At 44.4% G+C, this 15083-nt stretch overlaps 1 protein-coding gene and 1 pseudogene across 1 annotated transcript in view; one reads left to right on the top strand and one right to left on the bottom strand.

Moving 5' to 3' along the window:
• Positions 1-15083, top strand: part of MYO5B (myosin VB) — a 206656-nt gene that overhangs the window by 152172 nt on the left and 39401 nt on the right. Inside the window, exons 21-24 of the mRNA XM_066617957.1 lie at positions 1440-1676; positions 6718-6802; positions 10370-10518; positions 12352-12471. Coding sequence (XP_066474054.1) covers positions 1440-1676; positions 6718-6802; positions 10370-10518; positions 12352-12471 — 591 coding nt within the window. The remainder of the gene's footprint in view (positions 1-1439; positions 1677-6717; positions 6803-10369; positions 10519-12351; positions 12472-15083) is intronic.
• Positions 11168-11287, bottom strand: LOC136642732 (5S ribosomal RNA; annotated as a pseudogene).

The raw sequence follows: 15083 nt of genomic DNA, 5'->3' as shown, positions 1-15083 counted from the left end.
CCTCTAAGGAATTACTGGTCAATGGCAGCATTCACCCAACATGTGTTACTCACAGCAAACTTCATTTATCAGTTTGATTAAAAAGAAAAAAAACTACAGACCACCTCTCACTGAAATCAATGGCAAAACTCCCATTAGTCTTACAGGAGCAGGAGTTACATCCTGAATCATTATATAGGTGTTCCCCCACCCCATCTGCGGGTCCCATATCCACAGTTAAATTTATCTGTGGTTCTCAAATTTCCACCCCCTCCCCCCATCACACTCATGACTCACCTCTTTGTTTGGGGACGCTTTGCAAAAGGAAGATTTTTCTTCCTTTCACTTTGGAAAAGGAAGAGGATAACGAGAATCTAGACCACAGGTCTCCAACCTTTTCAGTATGAAGACCCCGACATATAGTTTACACGTTTTTGTGGGCCAAAAATAATCAACTTTAGATATGGTGGAAGCAAGTGACAAATGGCACACTGTCTCTGCCCGATCTGTTGTGGAAACCCAGTTATGATTTGTTTATAATTGTGCAAAAATAATGCTATTTCCTCATTACAATAGTTTTACAGCATTGTTAAAAAGTCAACCTGCAGAAACCAGATTTGTTTTATCCACAGGGGTAAGGTTCACATTGAATAATTATGCTTTGAGGGTCTTAAAGAATATGGCCCAGGTGACTGAGAAGGAGGGTTAACCAAGCTGACACAACTCTGGTCATATGGAAAGGAGTGCGGCAGACAGAAATGCACGTGTTAAATGTCCAACCCATTAGTTGGGAGAAAAAATAAGTTGTTGTGGGCCAGATAAAATCTTGTGGCGGGCCAGATGTGGCCCCCAAGCTGTACTTTGGAGACCCCTGATCTAGACTTGTGGCTGCTAGAGGAACACAACAGGAAGCAATAATGAGAATGCTAGCTGGAAGTCCACTGATGTCCACTACCTGTTAGCATTTTCGTAGCAGCTGAGTCTAGGTTTTCACTGTTTGTTTCCTGTTCCAAAGTGAAAGGAAGAAAAAGCTGCCCTTTCCAAAGCATTTGCAGAGGAGGAGAAGTGAGTCATGAGTGCGACGGGAGCAGAATTTGAGTAGGGTTTGCCGTTATCTGCGGTTTCAGGTATCCTTGGTAGCAGCAGGAACCTGTGCCCCATGGATACAGGGGGATGCCTTTATATATATAGCATTCATTGGTAAAATCTAGGTGTTTGACAAAATATATAGAAGGAAAAGTTAATGTGCTTAATTTAATAATTAACAGACCTTTCTCAGTTTTTTTTTGCCAGATTGCCTTGATAGTCGTAGCACTAATAAAATGGAAAACAATCAATCAATAATATTTTGTTTTAAAATGGTTTGCTGTGTTCCAGCCTTTGTGGGTGGGTTATTACTTCTGAAACTCTGTCAAATGCTGGCTTGTGTTCATTATTCCTCTTCCCTCCCCCCATTACAGAACAAAGAATATAAGCTCCTGAATGAGCAACTCTCCTCGGCAACCTCTGCTCGTTCAACAGAGGTAGAGAAACTGAAGAAGGAACTGGAACAATATCAGCGGCAAAGGGGGGATGGCAACCAGATCACAAGCTTGCAGGAAGAGATTGACTCCCTCCGGATGGCCCTGGAGAAGGCCCATGGAGAAAGAAAGGTGGTGGAAGACACGTATTCAAAGGAGAAAGATATGCTCCGAAAGGTAAAACTTTGTAGGGAATATCAGCCTTTCTGTTTTCATGCCCTATTCATACGTTGTGTTCAGTATGTGGACAATCCGTGTGCAGTGTATGCATGTTTGTTGATACGTATACAGGGGGTCCCCATAACTGTGGATCCCATATCTGCAGTTTTAATTAACCATGGATCAGGTCCGCAGGACCCCAGCGCCCCCTCTAGATATTCAGGGGCACATGTTCCCAAGCCCTCGGAACCCGTCCATAAGCTTTTCTGAGGACTGCAGAGGCCACACATGTCCGCCCGTAGCCTCTGCAGGCTTCAGAATGGCCTTATGGCCATAAAGACACAACTTCTGGTTTCCTCAGGAATGCCCAGGGAGGGCTTCTCCAGGCCTTAGAATGCCTTAAAAGGGCAAAATTGTCACTTCTGGTTTACTGAGGAAATCGGAAGTCACATCTTTTCAGCCCTAAAGGCCATTCCGAAGCCCACAGAAGCTGTGGGCGGATAGCTCCAGTTGGGTTTGGAGGGCTGGAAGGGGCGTTCCTGGTTATCCGTGGTTTTGCATAACCATGGGGGTTCCAGTATGGATACCACGGTACCCCTGTATATGTAATTATGTACACACTGGGTTATGTTGCACAACCATACCGCACATGTACTGCCATTCATGGGGAAATGTGTGTGCATGTACACTACCTATATACAATATAATGTGTTGTGAAAATTTGGATTCCCCCCCCCCCATTTTTCTTATTACTCACTTTTTGACTTTGCTGACACCCAAGAGACTTTGGTGTTACCTCAGCACTCTTAAAAATTTGCTTAACAAGATGCAATATTCATTAACCTTGGCAGTTGTTCATTTGAGCATCTTCTTGCCCAACTGACCGGTTAACACAGAATTTGACTTTGAGTCAGCTAATTGAACTGTGAAGCCCACCTGCTTTCCAAGAGTGGGAAATTCAGAGATCCAGATGACATTCAGTACACGCTCCGCAGGTGAAACTGGTGAACCCTTGCAGGCTCTAAAAAATTAATTGCACATACACCTTGGTGCATTTGTCTAGAAGAGGTGGAAGGGTGCCCCACGCATCCCAAAAAGACTATACCCCTACATATACACTACACCTTTTATGCACTTCTGCGATGAAGTGAACACTTTCTGCACCAATGAAGGGTTGCCAGCCTCCTTGTTGGCTTGTGTGATGATTCAGGTTAGCTTATGGTGATGGCACAGCACAAGACAACCTTGCCTGTTTTTCTGGGCGGTTGAATTGTTTTTAGCGACATTCCTGAGACAAACCTATCCGCTATGCCCAAACCTTGGGGAAAGACTATTGCACCAAAAACTTTGAGAGTTCATCTTACAAAATTGCTTTAATTTTGATGCTAGAGAGGATTCTCTCCCCCACTCCATTAAGTTTCAGGCGCAGGGAATAACTCCTTACAAAATACAGGTTGAGCCTACTTATCAGTGGATTTTTGTATCCATGGATCTGTCTAAACGTGGGTGCCCCAGACCCACATTGAGCCAGATTCAACCCAAGCTGAAGCAGCCAAGGGTGAACAGAACTGTGTTCTTTTTGCCTCCTGAGGCGCTTCCAAGGCAAGTGGAAGCCTTCATGGACCTACCATATAAGGCCTTTAAACATCACTTCCATTTTTGATGCAGAACCGAAGTGACCTTCTAAGTTTACCCAGAGGCGACTTAGAAGGCTTTTTGAGACTCAGGGAGGCTTCCACAGGACTCAGAAGAGCCTCTGGAGGCAACCAGAGAACAACTCCAGTTGCCTTTAGAGGCTTTAAGGGGTGCCTAGCCGCAGATTTTTTTATCTGAGGTTTTTTGATATCCACAAGTGGTCTGGGAATGGATCCCCTGTGGATGCCAAAGCTCCACCTGTATTTTAAACTCCAATTGTAATAGATCATTTGTTCTCCACTGGCCTCTGATATCCACTTAAGGTCTTTTTTAATGCCATGTGCAATTATTGATAAAGTACTCCTGCCAAGAGGAGAAAAACACAGTAAAAAATTAGACTTTCTGTGTAAATGTATGAGGCTTAGCAAAGATATATTATTAGTCTTACTAGAATAGCAAAAATCTTTATTATACTGATGTACAAAGCATTCTTTCTCAGGAAGCTCAGAATCTTTGTACTCTCTGTGTAGCAATTTTCCAAATTATAGTTCTTTTCTGAGATGCAATTTTGTAGACTACGAGGAACACCACAGTGAAATTGAGGGACCCCGACCTGCAGCTTTTCCATGTATGTCACAGCGGAGCAGCTTTGCATGCTCTGAAACAGCTTGTCCAAAGCAATTCAGTGAAGTGAGACTGCTGTGGGTAGATAGAATGACCTCGTGTGGGTATGTTGCTATCTGTTCCTTAGCAAATTCAGCTTTTGAATATGAGAAGTTTCATGTTACATGGGGCTTTTTATTTATTGGTATATTTATTCTTGGCATTTAATAGGTCATCCTTCAGTTTACAGTAAAATCCCCCAAGGCAGCTCCCAAAATAGATAAAACAATAAAAAATAAAAATAAGCTGCATTTAGGAGCAGATCAGACATTTAAAGATCTGGGTTAATAAAAAAGATATTCAGTTGGTGCTGGAAAGACCAAAGGCTGAATGGCAGGTGTAGGTTTGCACAGACTTTTGAGTTCTACAGAAGTCTTGGTCAGGTATACTTCCATGTCACTAAAGAACATGTCAGTTTCTAAGGGCACAATCCTGACTGCGCTTTGGGCCAGTGCAAGTCCCTTGCACTGGCCCAGAAGGGTCGCAAAGGTGCCACAAAGCACGTTTGCGCTTCCTAGAGAGTCAACTGGGCCAGTGCAGGGACATGCGCCAGCCCATGGAGGCTGAATCCAGCCTTCGTGCTGACTCAGGCAGGGAGGGTTGTGTCAGCCGAGCTCAACCAATGCAAAGGTCTGGGAAGGGTGGGGAGGAGGTGGGAGGGAGGCATTCTGGGGCAGGGGGAGTGCAGGCTGTCCTGAGAGTTAGCTGGGAGCACAAGGCGGAACTGGGACCCGGCTGTTACGCCAAATCCAAATCCTGTTCTCCGAGCAGCACAGACCGGCTGCAAGCCACTCCGCTGTCCTCGGATTTATGCCACTTCTGGAAGTGGTGCAATTCTGAGGAGACTCAGAGCCCAATCCTGAGGTTCGTGGCACGGCTCCGCACCGCGGGCCACAGTCGCAAACGTGCCATAAGGCACGTCTGCGGGGCTCGCTGCTGGGCTCCCACCAGAGCTAGCCCAGTGCCAGCTGGCGCTGGGCTAGCGTGCAGCGGTCGCCCGGATTCCGCAGGTCTCCTGGACCGCCAGGCTGCAGAATGGGAGGTGGGGGCGTGGCCAGGGGTGTGGGGGAGGTGTGCCAGGGGATGGGCAGGAGGCATGTTGGGGGAGGGAGAGAGGCAGATCCATGGAGCTGAGCTCCGCAGGATCCAAGGCACTCGTGCAGGGCTGCGCGCCCTACACAAGCGCATTTACTTTAGTGCCGACCTTTGCTTAAGAGAGTAGCCCCATTGCGGGGCTGCTTCCCTTACTTGGGGGAAGGGGACAAATGTCCCCTTCTCCAGAGGAGCCTCCTGCGGTACCACAGGATCCGGCGGGAGCCCTCCGTGGCGCCTCCGAGCCTGGGTGCTGTGGCTCAGGATTGGGCTGCCCTTGGGGCTGTGGTGGCTTACCTGAAGGTAAGGAGAAGAGTTTCCCCGGCCTCCGGCTGAGCCACTTCAGACCCCAGTCTTGCCTGCCTGTTCCTGCGCAATATTGGATTGCGCTGCACGTCTATTAACAAACAATCTAGTAAGAATGAACCATGTTGTTCCTTTAAGTTAGTAACTTGGCAGCTTTCTATCATCCCTGAATCTTTTTCACATTTACTTGTCTGCTGAAACATTTGCCATAGAATCTAGCACATTAGAGAAGATTCTGGCATATTTTCTAAGCTGCAAGGTCTTACACAGGCCTGTTGGTCCACATCACCAGACTTCCTCTAAAATACCTGCGATACTTTTGTGTTACTGATGCTGAAGATCAGGTGTCTCTAAAATTTTTGGCCGAAGGGCCACATCAAATATCTGGCACGGTTTCAAGGGCTGGAAAGAAAAATTAAATAGAAAATTTAAATAAATACGTTAGAGATGGAACTTAGATAAATGACTGAAATGAAGGAATGAATGGGCTCAAATGTCCGGGATTTCTCCATGCACCAACACAGCTCAAGAAATAAAGCACACACACTTAAATGGACCCCATTCCCCCACCCTACAAGCACAACTCTGGTTGTGTTTGGTCAACCGGGCCAGAGGCTCTCAGGGGATCAGAGGCTGGCCATGGGCCAGGTAGAGGCACTCCGCAGGCCGCATCTGGTCCCTGGGCCAGGGTTTGGAGACCCCTGCTGAAGATGATTGGCTTTCAGGGAAGCCTGTCCACCTTTTCTATCATCAAGCAACCCATCGTAAGCTTTCAGCAAACCCCAGGCACAATTTGAAAACCACTGTGTGACAAACGAAACAGCAGACATTATTTTTACCAAAATTTAATCCTTTTTTAATTTAATCCTCAGACTTCCCTTAATTTAATCCTCAGACTTTTTGCCAACAGTCTGAGGCTAAGAGGCAAAGAAGGAAGGCCCATAGCCAGGGAGACAGGCCAGGGACAGACTGCACTTGCTCCCAGTGTGGAAGGGATTGTCACTCCCGAATCGGCCTTTTCAGCCACACTAGACGCTGTTCCAGAACCACCTTTCAGAGCGCGATACCATAGTCTTTCGAGACTGAAGGTTGACAACTAACTAATCCTTTTTTTAAAAACATGGGAGTCTCAATCCCTGTAAGATAGTATGCAAAGTGACATTTTGAGGAGGCTGATAAGGTGACATTTTCACTGTGCAGTAGAATTTCTGCTCTGGGTGGTTACTCCAGCAGTCGAAGGAGGACAAAAACTGGTTTAGCTATAAAAGCTAGCCAAGTGAAACTCAGTCACCATGCAGAGTTGACTGACCTTTGGTTACGTACTTTGTGGGACAGTAATATTGTTCTCTTGCCTCTTACTTAGCGGATATCAGACTTGGAAGAAGAGAATGTACTGCTGAAACAGGACAAGGAGGAGCTTAACAACAAAATCTTACGTCAGTCCGAAGGTAAGGAAGAGCAGCCTATGTCTTCGTTAACGCTGATAGTGAACTGAGGGGGTTGCCATTCTGCTTTTTTTTTTGTTAGATTATGAGTCCTTCGTCCATAGCCTCAGCTGTGAATGGTAAGCATGAATATGCTGCTCTTCTCCCAATCCCGAAAGCGTTTGTTGAGACATCTGTCCAGATTTGTGGGGGCAAGAAGGGAAGCTCATTTAATCATGGAAAGGAGAAGGGATTAAGTATGAGAAAAAGCAGGCAAAGGATTTTTTCCTTCTTTGAATTACTATTCTGGTTTTAATCCCAGGAACCGACAGGAGAAAATACCTTGTAATGCCAGGAAAACAGCAAGACAGTTTAGGAAGAGTGATGTTCAAACAGTAGCTTTTGCAATGCGACACAAAGGGCCTGTTTTAACACTGAACACGTTACAGTGAGTCATGTTCAAAGCGGAGTTAGACATTGACAAGGCAAAAACAGAAAGGAAAGTCATTGAGCATGCAAAGAATGAGAGCCGCCAGTGAAAACCTTTTTAGCTACCTTTTAAATGTAGGAGCCAAAGAAGATTGAGAATTTTTCTTCACTATAAATCAGGCATGTACAAAGTTACATATCTTATGGGCTAAAGCTTTAAGCAGTCTGGAATCTGGGTATCTTGAGAATCTTCTTTTCCTGTATGTCCCCTTCCACCCAGCATGTTGCCATCTGAGGCCTTGATCCATGTTCCCCCATTGAAAGAAGTAGTTTCATCTACTGAGAAGTTTTAAACTACATTTAAAAGAGTGCTCATTTTAATAGTGCTCATTTTTCACCCACTGCGTGGAGTGGCTTCATAACAGTTGTTGCCACTGTACACAGTGAGTAATCAAACATTGAAACTGCAGGTTGCTTCCCATACTGAAGAGGCATATCAGCCTTCAGTCTTTTTCTTCCTCTAATGTCTAGTGAGTGAGCTGTCTGACTTTAAGGCAAACGTGTGGGCGGGTGGGTAATTTATTTTAAAAGCAATTACAAAGCTACTCTAGCATTGGTGGAGGATGCAAAAGATATGTTGGTAATGGCATGGGTGCTAGGTAGTAGGCACCCAGAATCTGTCAGATCAATTATTTTCCCAAGCTTGCCCACAGACAGAAAAACCATGTGTGTTGATTTTTTTTTTAACTTTATTTTTATAAAACTTTTGAGATCTGTTCATTGATTCAGTGTACATAATCTCCCCTCTGTCAGTGTTGTATCTGACAGAGATACATATGTTGGCAACCTTCAGTCTCGAAAGACTCTGGTATCGCACTCTGAATGGTGGTTCTGGAACAGCGTCTAGTGTGGCTGAAAAGGCCAATCCGGGAGTGACAATCCCTTCCATACCGGGAGCAAGTGCAGTCTGTCCCTGGTCTGTCTCCCTGGCTATGGGCCTTCCTTCTTTGCCTCTTTGCTTCGGTCTGTTGGCCAAGTGTCTCTTCAAATTGGGAGAGGCCATGCTGCACAGCCTGCCTCCAAGCGGGCTGCTCAGAGGTCAGGGTTTCCCACCTGTTGAGGTCCACTCCTAAGGCCTTCAGATCCCTCTTGCAGATGTCCTTGTATCGCAGCTGTGGTCTACCTGTAGGGCGCTTTCCTTGCACGAGTTCTCCATAGAGGAAATCCTTTGGGATCCGGCCATCACCCATTCTCACAACATGACCAAGCCAACGCAGGCGTCTCTGTTTCAGCAGTGAATACATGCTAGGGATTCCAGCACGTTCCAGGACTGTGTTGTTTGGAACTTTGTCCTGCCAGGTGATGCCGAGAATGCGTCGGAGGCAGCGCATGTGGAGGCAGCGCATGTTGCCCTACCATAATATTCAAAACCTTGTAAAAATGGTACTTTTTAAATTCTGGTGAATTTTTGGAAGGTTTTGAATTCTGATGAATTTTTGGAAGGTTATTGTTGCCAGTGCTTCCATAACCTGGCCATTTAGCTTACATTGGAGCTATTCTAAATCTTTCAGAAATGGGCAGCTGACACGAAGCTCCTTGATTTGTTTTGAAGACTGCCACGTTTCTAAAAAAAACTCCTGAGCAGTTATCAGCTGCCATTCAGGTGAACAGAAACAGCATAGATACTCATGGCTATTTTGTCCCTGCATATCCTTCAGATATACTATTGTAGAAGTTCGACTGTGCCTGTAGTAACTTCTTCTTTAGGAGCTCCCATCCATCTTGAACCCCTTTTCCCCCCAGCATTCCCACTGTCCAGTTATTTTTGAGAAATCCTGGAAGGCAGGGGAGGTGCAACTAGACTGGGCTAACATACTCCCAGGCTTTTAAAAAAGGGGAAAGGAAGACCCGGGAAATTACAAACCCGTCGATATCGGGAAAGGTATTAGAATAAATTATAAAACATACAGTCTGCACATACCTTGGTAATGACTATGAAGTGTTCTTTTGTAAACTTTCAAGGAGCCCTAATATTCTGCTGTGCCAAAATGAATACAGCTTGTCATGCTAATTTTCTATTCCTCGTAGAGAGCCTTCACAAAATTAAGAATCCTGCAGCCAAGTCCCTTTTACTCAAGCAAGCTCATTTCCACTCAGGCATTCCTTTCCACTTTGCTCCTTATTACCTCACAGTTTGTTTACTACTTTAATTTCCTTTATCTTCACCGGAACCTTATCGCTTCTGATATTTCCATTTGACAGAAAGTAGAGACTCAGCTTTTTAAGGAGAACCTGAAATGGTGCTATGTCCACTAATTCATGCAAGTAGTTCTTTTCTGACTGCCCAATATGATCTCTGGTCGTACTGTATTTCTGTAACCTCCAAAATATGTTTGACCAGAGACTATAGCAAGACAGAAAATGTCAATGTGTATATCTGATGGCCCTGTAGTAGCACATGAATTTATTAGAGTTCTAGTGTCTGTGCACCACTTGTAGAAGACTAGCTGCAGTCCTATATTCTTGGAAATAAGAAGCCCTGAAATCAACCAGACTTGTTCTAGAGCAGGGGTGTCCAAAGTTTTTGGCAGGAGGGCCACATCGTCTCTCTGACACTATGTTGGGGGCCGGGGGGAAAAAAGAATTAATTTACATTTAAAATTTGAATAAAGTTACTTAAGTTTACATAAATGAATATATTAAAGATGAACTTATATGAATGAATGAAGGTCTTGCAATAGCTCAAGACCTATCAAAGGCCTTGCACAAAGCAAGGCTGGCCTTTCCTTTCCTGCCGCTACTGTATCACAGACATGAAACAACAAGCAGTGGAGGGAGCCCTCATCCCACAGCTCACGCGAGAGGTCAGTCGCCCTCACACTGAGAGCAGTTGCATCAGGCCAGTGCGGGCTCCAACAAATCTCCGGAGGGCCAGAGGCTCATTGGAGACTGGAGGCTCCCTGAGGGCCACATTGAGAGGCCTCGAGGGCCGCAAGCAGGGTTTGGGCACCCCTGTTCTAGAATACGCAGAATTAGGGTTAGGGTTCCCAGCTAGCAGCTCCATGGCTCAAGCTCACGCTGCCCAAAGTAACACAGCCGCCTCCATCAATGTCAGCAATTCACTTCAAGAGCTGAGCATGTCCTTCCTGTCTTTCCCACTAGATGAATTTGCCCAAAATGCTGTGGAGCAGAATCTCCTGATGAAGAAGGAGCTAGAAGAAGAGAGAGCCCGTTATCAGAACCTGGTAAAGGAGTATTCACGGCTAGAGCAGAGATATGACAACTTGAGGGATGAGATGGCTATCGTAAAGGTAATGAGAAAGCATTTTCGTGTTGGTACCTGGCTTAGATTTTATTGTCTATAAACTATAATTAGCTCACTGACTATTTTCTGTAAGTGAATTCCACTGTATCACATTTGCAATGTGCAGAACAGGGGTGGCTGATGTTACTGACAAACCATGCCCAGTAAATCAAATGACTTTACATAAGCACAAGAAGCTAGTATATCTGAGTCGCTATGCCAAGCTATGGACTGGACAGTTCAAATTTCAATTCAGCTACAAACTCAGAAGTTGATCTTGGACAAGCTGCTGTTTCAGCATCAGCCTCCCCTATCTACAGTCGGGGGGGTGATAATACTGATTTAACTTCTGGGGTTGTTGCAAAGACGCTGGGATAATGTATGCAACGTATTCTGAACACTGTAAAGACAGGTTACGTGCATGTGCTGTTTGATGGTATTCAGAACGCTTCACAGGCACTATCCTGCAGCCAGCTATTTCATAAATTTTTTAATGCCAACTTTGGAATCAGTGAGTCTACAGTGCCACTTTCCATCTGAACCAAAAAATATATATATATAAATTTAAGCAATAATATCAGAAAATAAAAAAACATCCAATTAGTATTAGAAAACAGGTAGGTTGGCAACCTTCAGTCTCGAAAGACTATGGTATAATCTTACAGCACCCAGTATTCCCAGGTGGTCTCCCATCCAAGTACTAACCAGGCCTGACCCTGCTTAGCTTCCGAGATCAGACAAGATCCGGCATCTGCAGGGTAATAGTTGCTGCAGGTTAGAAAACAGCGAAACCCAGAATCAACACTTGTCCAAAAAAGGAAGAACCTCAAAGGCTATCTGAAAGAGAACCACCTTAGCCAACTGTCTGAAAACTAGGGGGTAAAATGAACATGTCCTGGGAATGGTTCCATAGCTTTAGATAGCTTTTGGAAAGGCCTTGTCTGGGATCACCATCCTCACCATACTTCAGATGGTATAGAAACACTGTGCAGTACCTTAAAACAGAAGTAGGTTGATATAGGACAAGGCAGCCCCTGTGTGTTTTGCTAAAACACAGATAAATACTCTCTTCATGAGGAAGAACAGCTTGGGAAAGACTCTTTTGTGAGACTCCAGAGAAAAGGTTTAAACACCTCTCTCCCAGCCCTGCTGCACTAATCACATTTGGAGTGCCCCCCAACATAGATAAAAACCAAAAACTGTTAAAGTATCCTCCCCTTGTATCCTGCATCCCATCCAGCATGGCCCTTAGTCGGTCGTAAAATTTGAACCATTAGGGGCATGGTCAGTCAAGGCTTGGAAATAAATCTAGGTGGCAGTTGCAATCCTGTCTAGCAAGTGAAACCTCACCTCCAAGACTTGTTTCTTGTGCCGGCAGTGTTGATTAGTGGCTGATATTTTACACAACTCCATCTGTTCAAGTTGAGTACCAAATCCGACAGTAGTTTTTTTTGTGTTGTCAAAGAGTTGTAATGCACAGATGGCTCTGGCACATGAAATGACCTATTCCAGCAAAACATTTTTTCCATGTATGCACCCATAGGCAAAGTTCTCAGAACACAACCCCAAAAAGCACTGAATCACAACTAGCCTTTTGGTCTCCCCAAGTATTAAGTGGAGGTCAGCATGTTGCTCAGTGAAAGATAAATAACAACCTGGTTCCACTTTCAGCCCCTGATGCCAGCTAAACATGGATCAGGTAGCAGGTGCTGTGAAAGATCCCTAACTGAGCCTCTGGAGAGCAGCTGCCAGTCAGTGTAGATGGTGGTGGACAAAATGGACTAGTGGTGTGATTCAACAGATAGAAGCTTCATATGTGTGGTCTTTTTTTTTTTAATAGCAAACTCCAGGACACAGAAGGAACCCATCCAACCAAAGCAGCCTGGAATCCGACTCCAATTACCCATCCATTTCTACCTCTGAGATTGGAGATACAGAGGATGCAATACAGCAAGTGGAGGTATGGAAATGTTGTTCAGACAGGGTTGGACCTGAATCGTCAACCAAGTGCCATAAATGCTGCAGTTGGCTTCAAATGAAGTAGAGTGAGCTGAGATCCAAGCTTGAAATGTGGCTGTTATGTTCTCTCTTGTGCTAGTGAAAAGCCCATACTAATTATGTAGGGAGAAGTAAATGTCAGATCCTCAGCTTTGTACTGAGAATGTCATACTGTTTCTATCTTTAATTAGCCAATTACTAAGGATTAATTTTTTAAATGTGTGCTTTTAGTAAACACTTAGGGCTGTACACAGAGAACATTAAGTAATGATGATTAAAAATAACACTAGTGGTTAATAATGCATTTATGCAGCGAATTTATGCAGGCCCCTGAGCTCCTTTTTAACTCTCCTGAGGGCTGATTTTAGTCTGATTGTGTTTTCAGAAAAAAGGGATATCCAGTCTGGGTGCACTTTTAACATAATCAGCCTTTAAAAGTACACTGAAGACGAAGGCATTGATGTATCTGTCTGTGTTGCATGATGGTTAAGCATACGTGGATGGTTGGCAACCTTCAGTCTCGAAAGACTATGGTATAAGCCTACAGCACCCGGTATTCCCAGGCGGTCTCCCATCCAAGTACTAACCAGGTCTGACCCTGCTTAGCTTCCGGCATGTCAGACCTGCTTAGAGATCGGGCATGTGCAAGGTTAAGCGTTCAAAGGAAATTCCACACTCTTCCCTGTTGCCCCCAGAAGAGGACTTAGAACTCTTTAATAGGAGCATGAAGATTAACTCCTATATTTTCAGCCTCTGAAACAGGGCAAAATGAGTTTAGCCAGTGTGTTCAGGTCTGAAGATCTCTTAGAATGCTAGGGTCGTTAGAGTGAAAAAAAAAATTAAACAGGGGCCACATTATTGCTTTGGCATTCGTTCATTTGTTACGGATTTTTCTTGAGACCTCTTCAGTGTCGTCACTAGGGTGTGGGTCACCCAGTGAGGGAGGCCAGTGCATCACCCCCATGATGTACTTTCTTCCATGCAGTGGTCATGGCAACACCCCAGGCAGTGGACGTGATAATGTACCGTCGCTCCACCCCCACTGGGTTTTTGGCTATAACTTTTCACTGAATCGAGATATTTAAATAAGATTTGTTCTGTTGCAATCTGTGTGAAATTACACATCAAATTATATATGATTGTATCATTTGTATTTTTAGATTGTGAGCCCTTTTGGGACAGGAAGCCATTTGGTTATTTGATTTTTCTCTGTAAACCGCTTTGTGAACTTTTAGTTGAAAAGCAGTATATAAATACTGTTAATAATAATAATAATTAATAATTTGAAAATACCAAGATTTTAAAATTTTTGGCTAGTAGTGGTGTAACCCCCTTCCTGTGTATCACCCGTGTGGCCTGCACCCCCGTAGTAGTAGTAGTAGTAGTAGTACAGGTATTTCTATTCCGCCTTTCTTGGTCCTCAGATTTCTCCTTAGACTTTATTCAAGGCGGTTTACATAGGCAGGCAATTTAAATCCCTACGTAGGGATTTTTAAAATTTGAAAGAAGGTTTCTATCTTTCAAGAAACCACAACATTCAGATGTTTCTTTCTTGATCTGGTTTCACATTCTGGCCTCCGTCCTCCCACGCTCAGAGCAGATGGAATAGCTCGGCTCAGCTTGTCAGCTACTTCAAGGTCACACGGTGCCAGTGGCCTTGAACTGGCGACCTTCGGATGTTATCTTCAGGCAAATGGAGGCTCAACCCTCTAGACCAGACCTCCTGCCCTAGTAACACCACTGCTTTATAGAAAAGACACTGTGTTTCTCTCTGCTGCATCTGTTAAACGTGATGTTAAGATTTTGTAGTTACCTGATGTTGAGAGAAAGATGAGGATAGGTTTTTGAAATGCTTTTTGGCTATTGATGGAAACCATTGCACAGCCATCAAGTGTTAGAGCTCTCTTAGCACTAAAGCCCCTAAATTTTAAGAGCCTGTGCATGCAGAGTTTTCTGTCATAGCTTGGATACATTGGCTGACTGCATTGATCCCCAAAGGCGACTGCATCAACTGTGCATTTCTTCTTTTCCATATGGTAGGGCATCCTGGTAGTGATGCAGTCCATGCTGGGTAGTTTGTGCAAAAGTCTATGAGGTTTATTTCTTCCTTCAGGAATACAAAGATGTTTTATTTAGCATAAGAATGTTTTGCCAACCATATAGGAAGTTTCTTTATGGACATGCTGTAAAATTTTCTTTGGAAATTGTAGGTGTCACTGAGTGTGTTTCCCCATACATACTGCATATTGCGGGGGAGGTGAAGCTACTTTTAGTGTTTCAAGGGTACTTTATTTTCGCAATAATTAATGTATCTCTGTGGCGCAATAAGTGTGCATGGTGTTTGCATGGAGTATCAGAACAGGTTCCCGCCCCAAGTGGCTTACATATTGGCACAGGAGATTCAACAGGTGGAAGGAGAGAAATAGGAGAAGATATGCAATTGTTTCAGTTACTCATATGTAGCTTAGGCTGCAATCTTTATCACACTTTCCTGAGAGCAAGCCCCATTGAATGAAATAGGACTTACTTCTGAGTAGACCTGGTTAGGATTGTGCCCTTAGTTACAGCGGGAGA

Source organism: Tiliqua scincoides, chromosome 2 (genome assembly GCF_035046505.1).
Source record: "Tiliqua scincoides isolate rTilSci1 chromosome 2, rTilSci1.hap2, whole genome shotgun sequence".
In the NCBI taxonomy this organism is placed as follows: domain Eukaryota; kingdom Metazoa; phylum Chordata; class Lepidosauria; order Squamata; family Scincidae; genus Tiliqua; species Tiliqua scincoides.
This window is presented reverse-complemented; position numbering and strand designations above follow the sequence as displayed.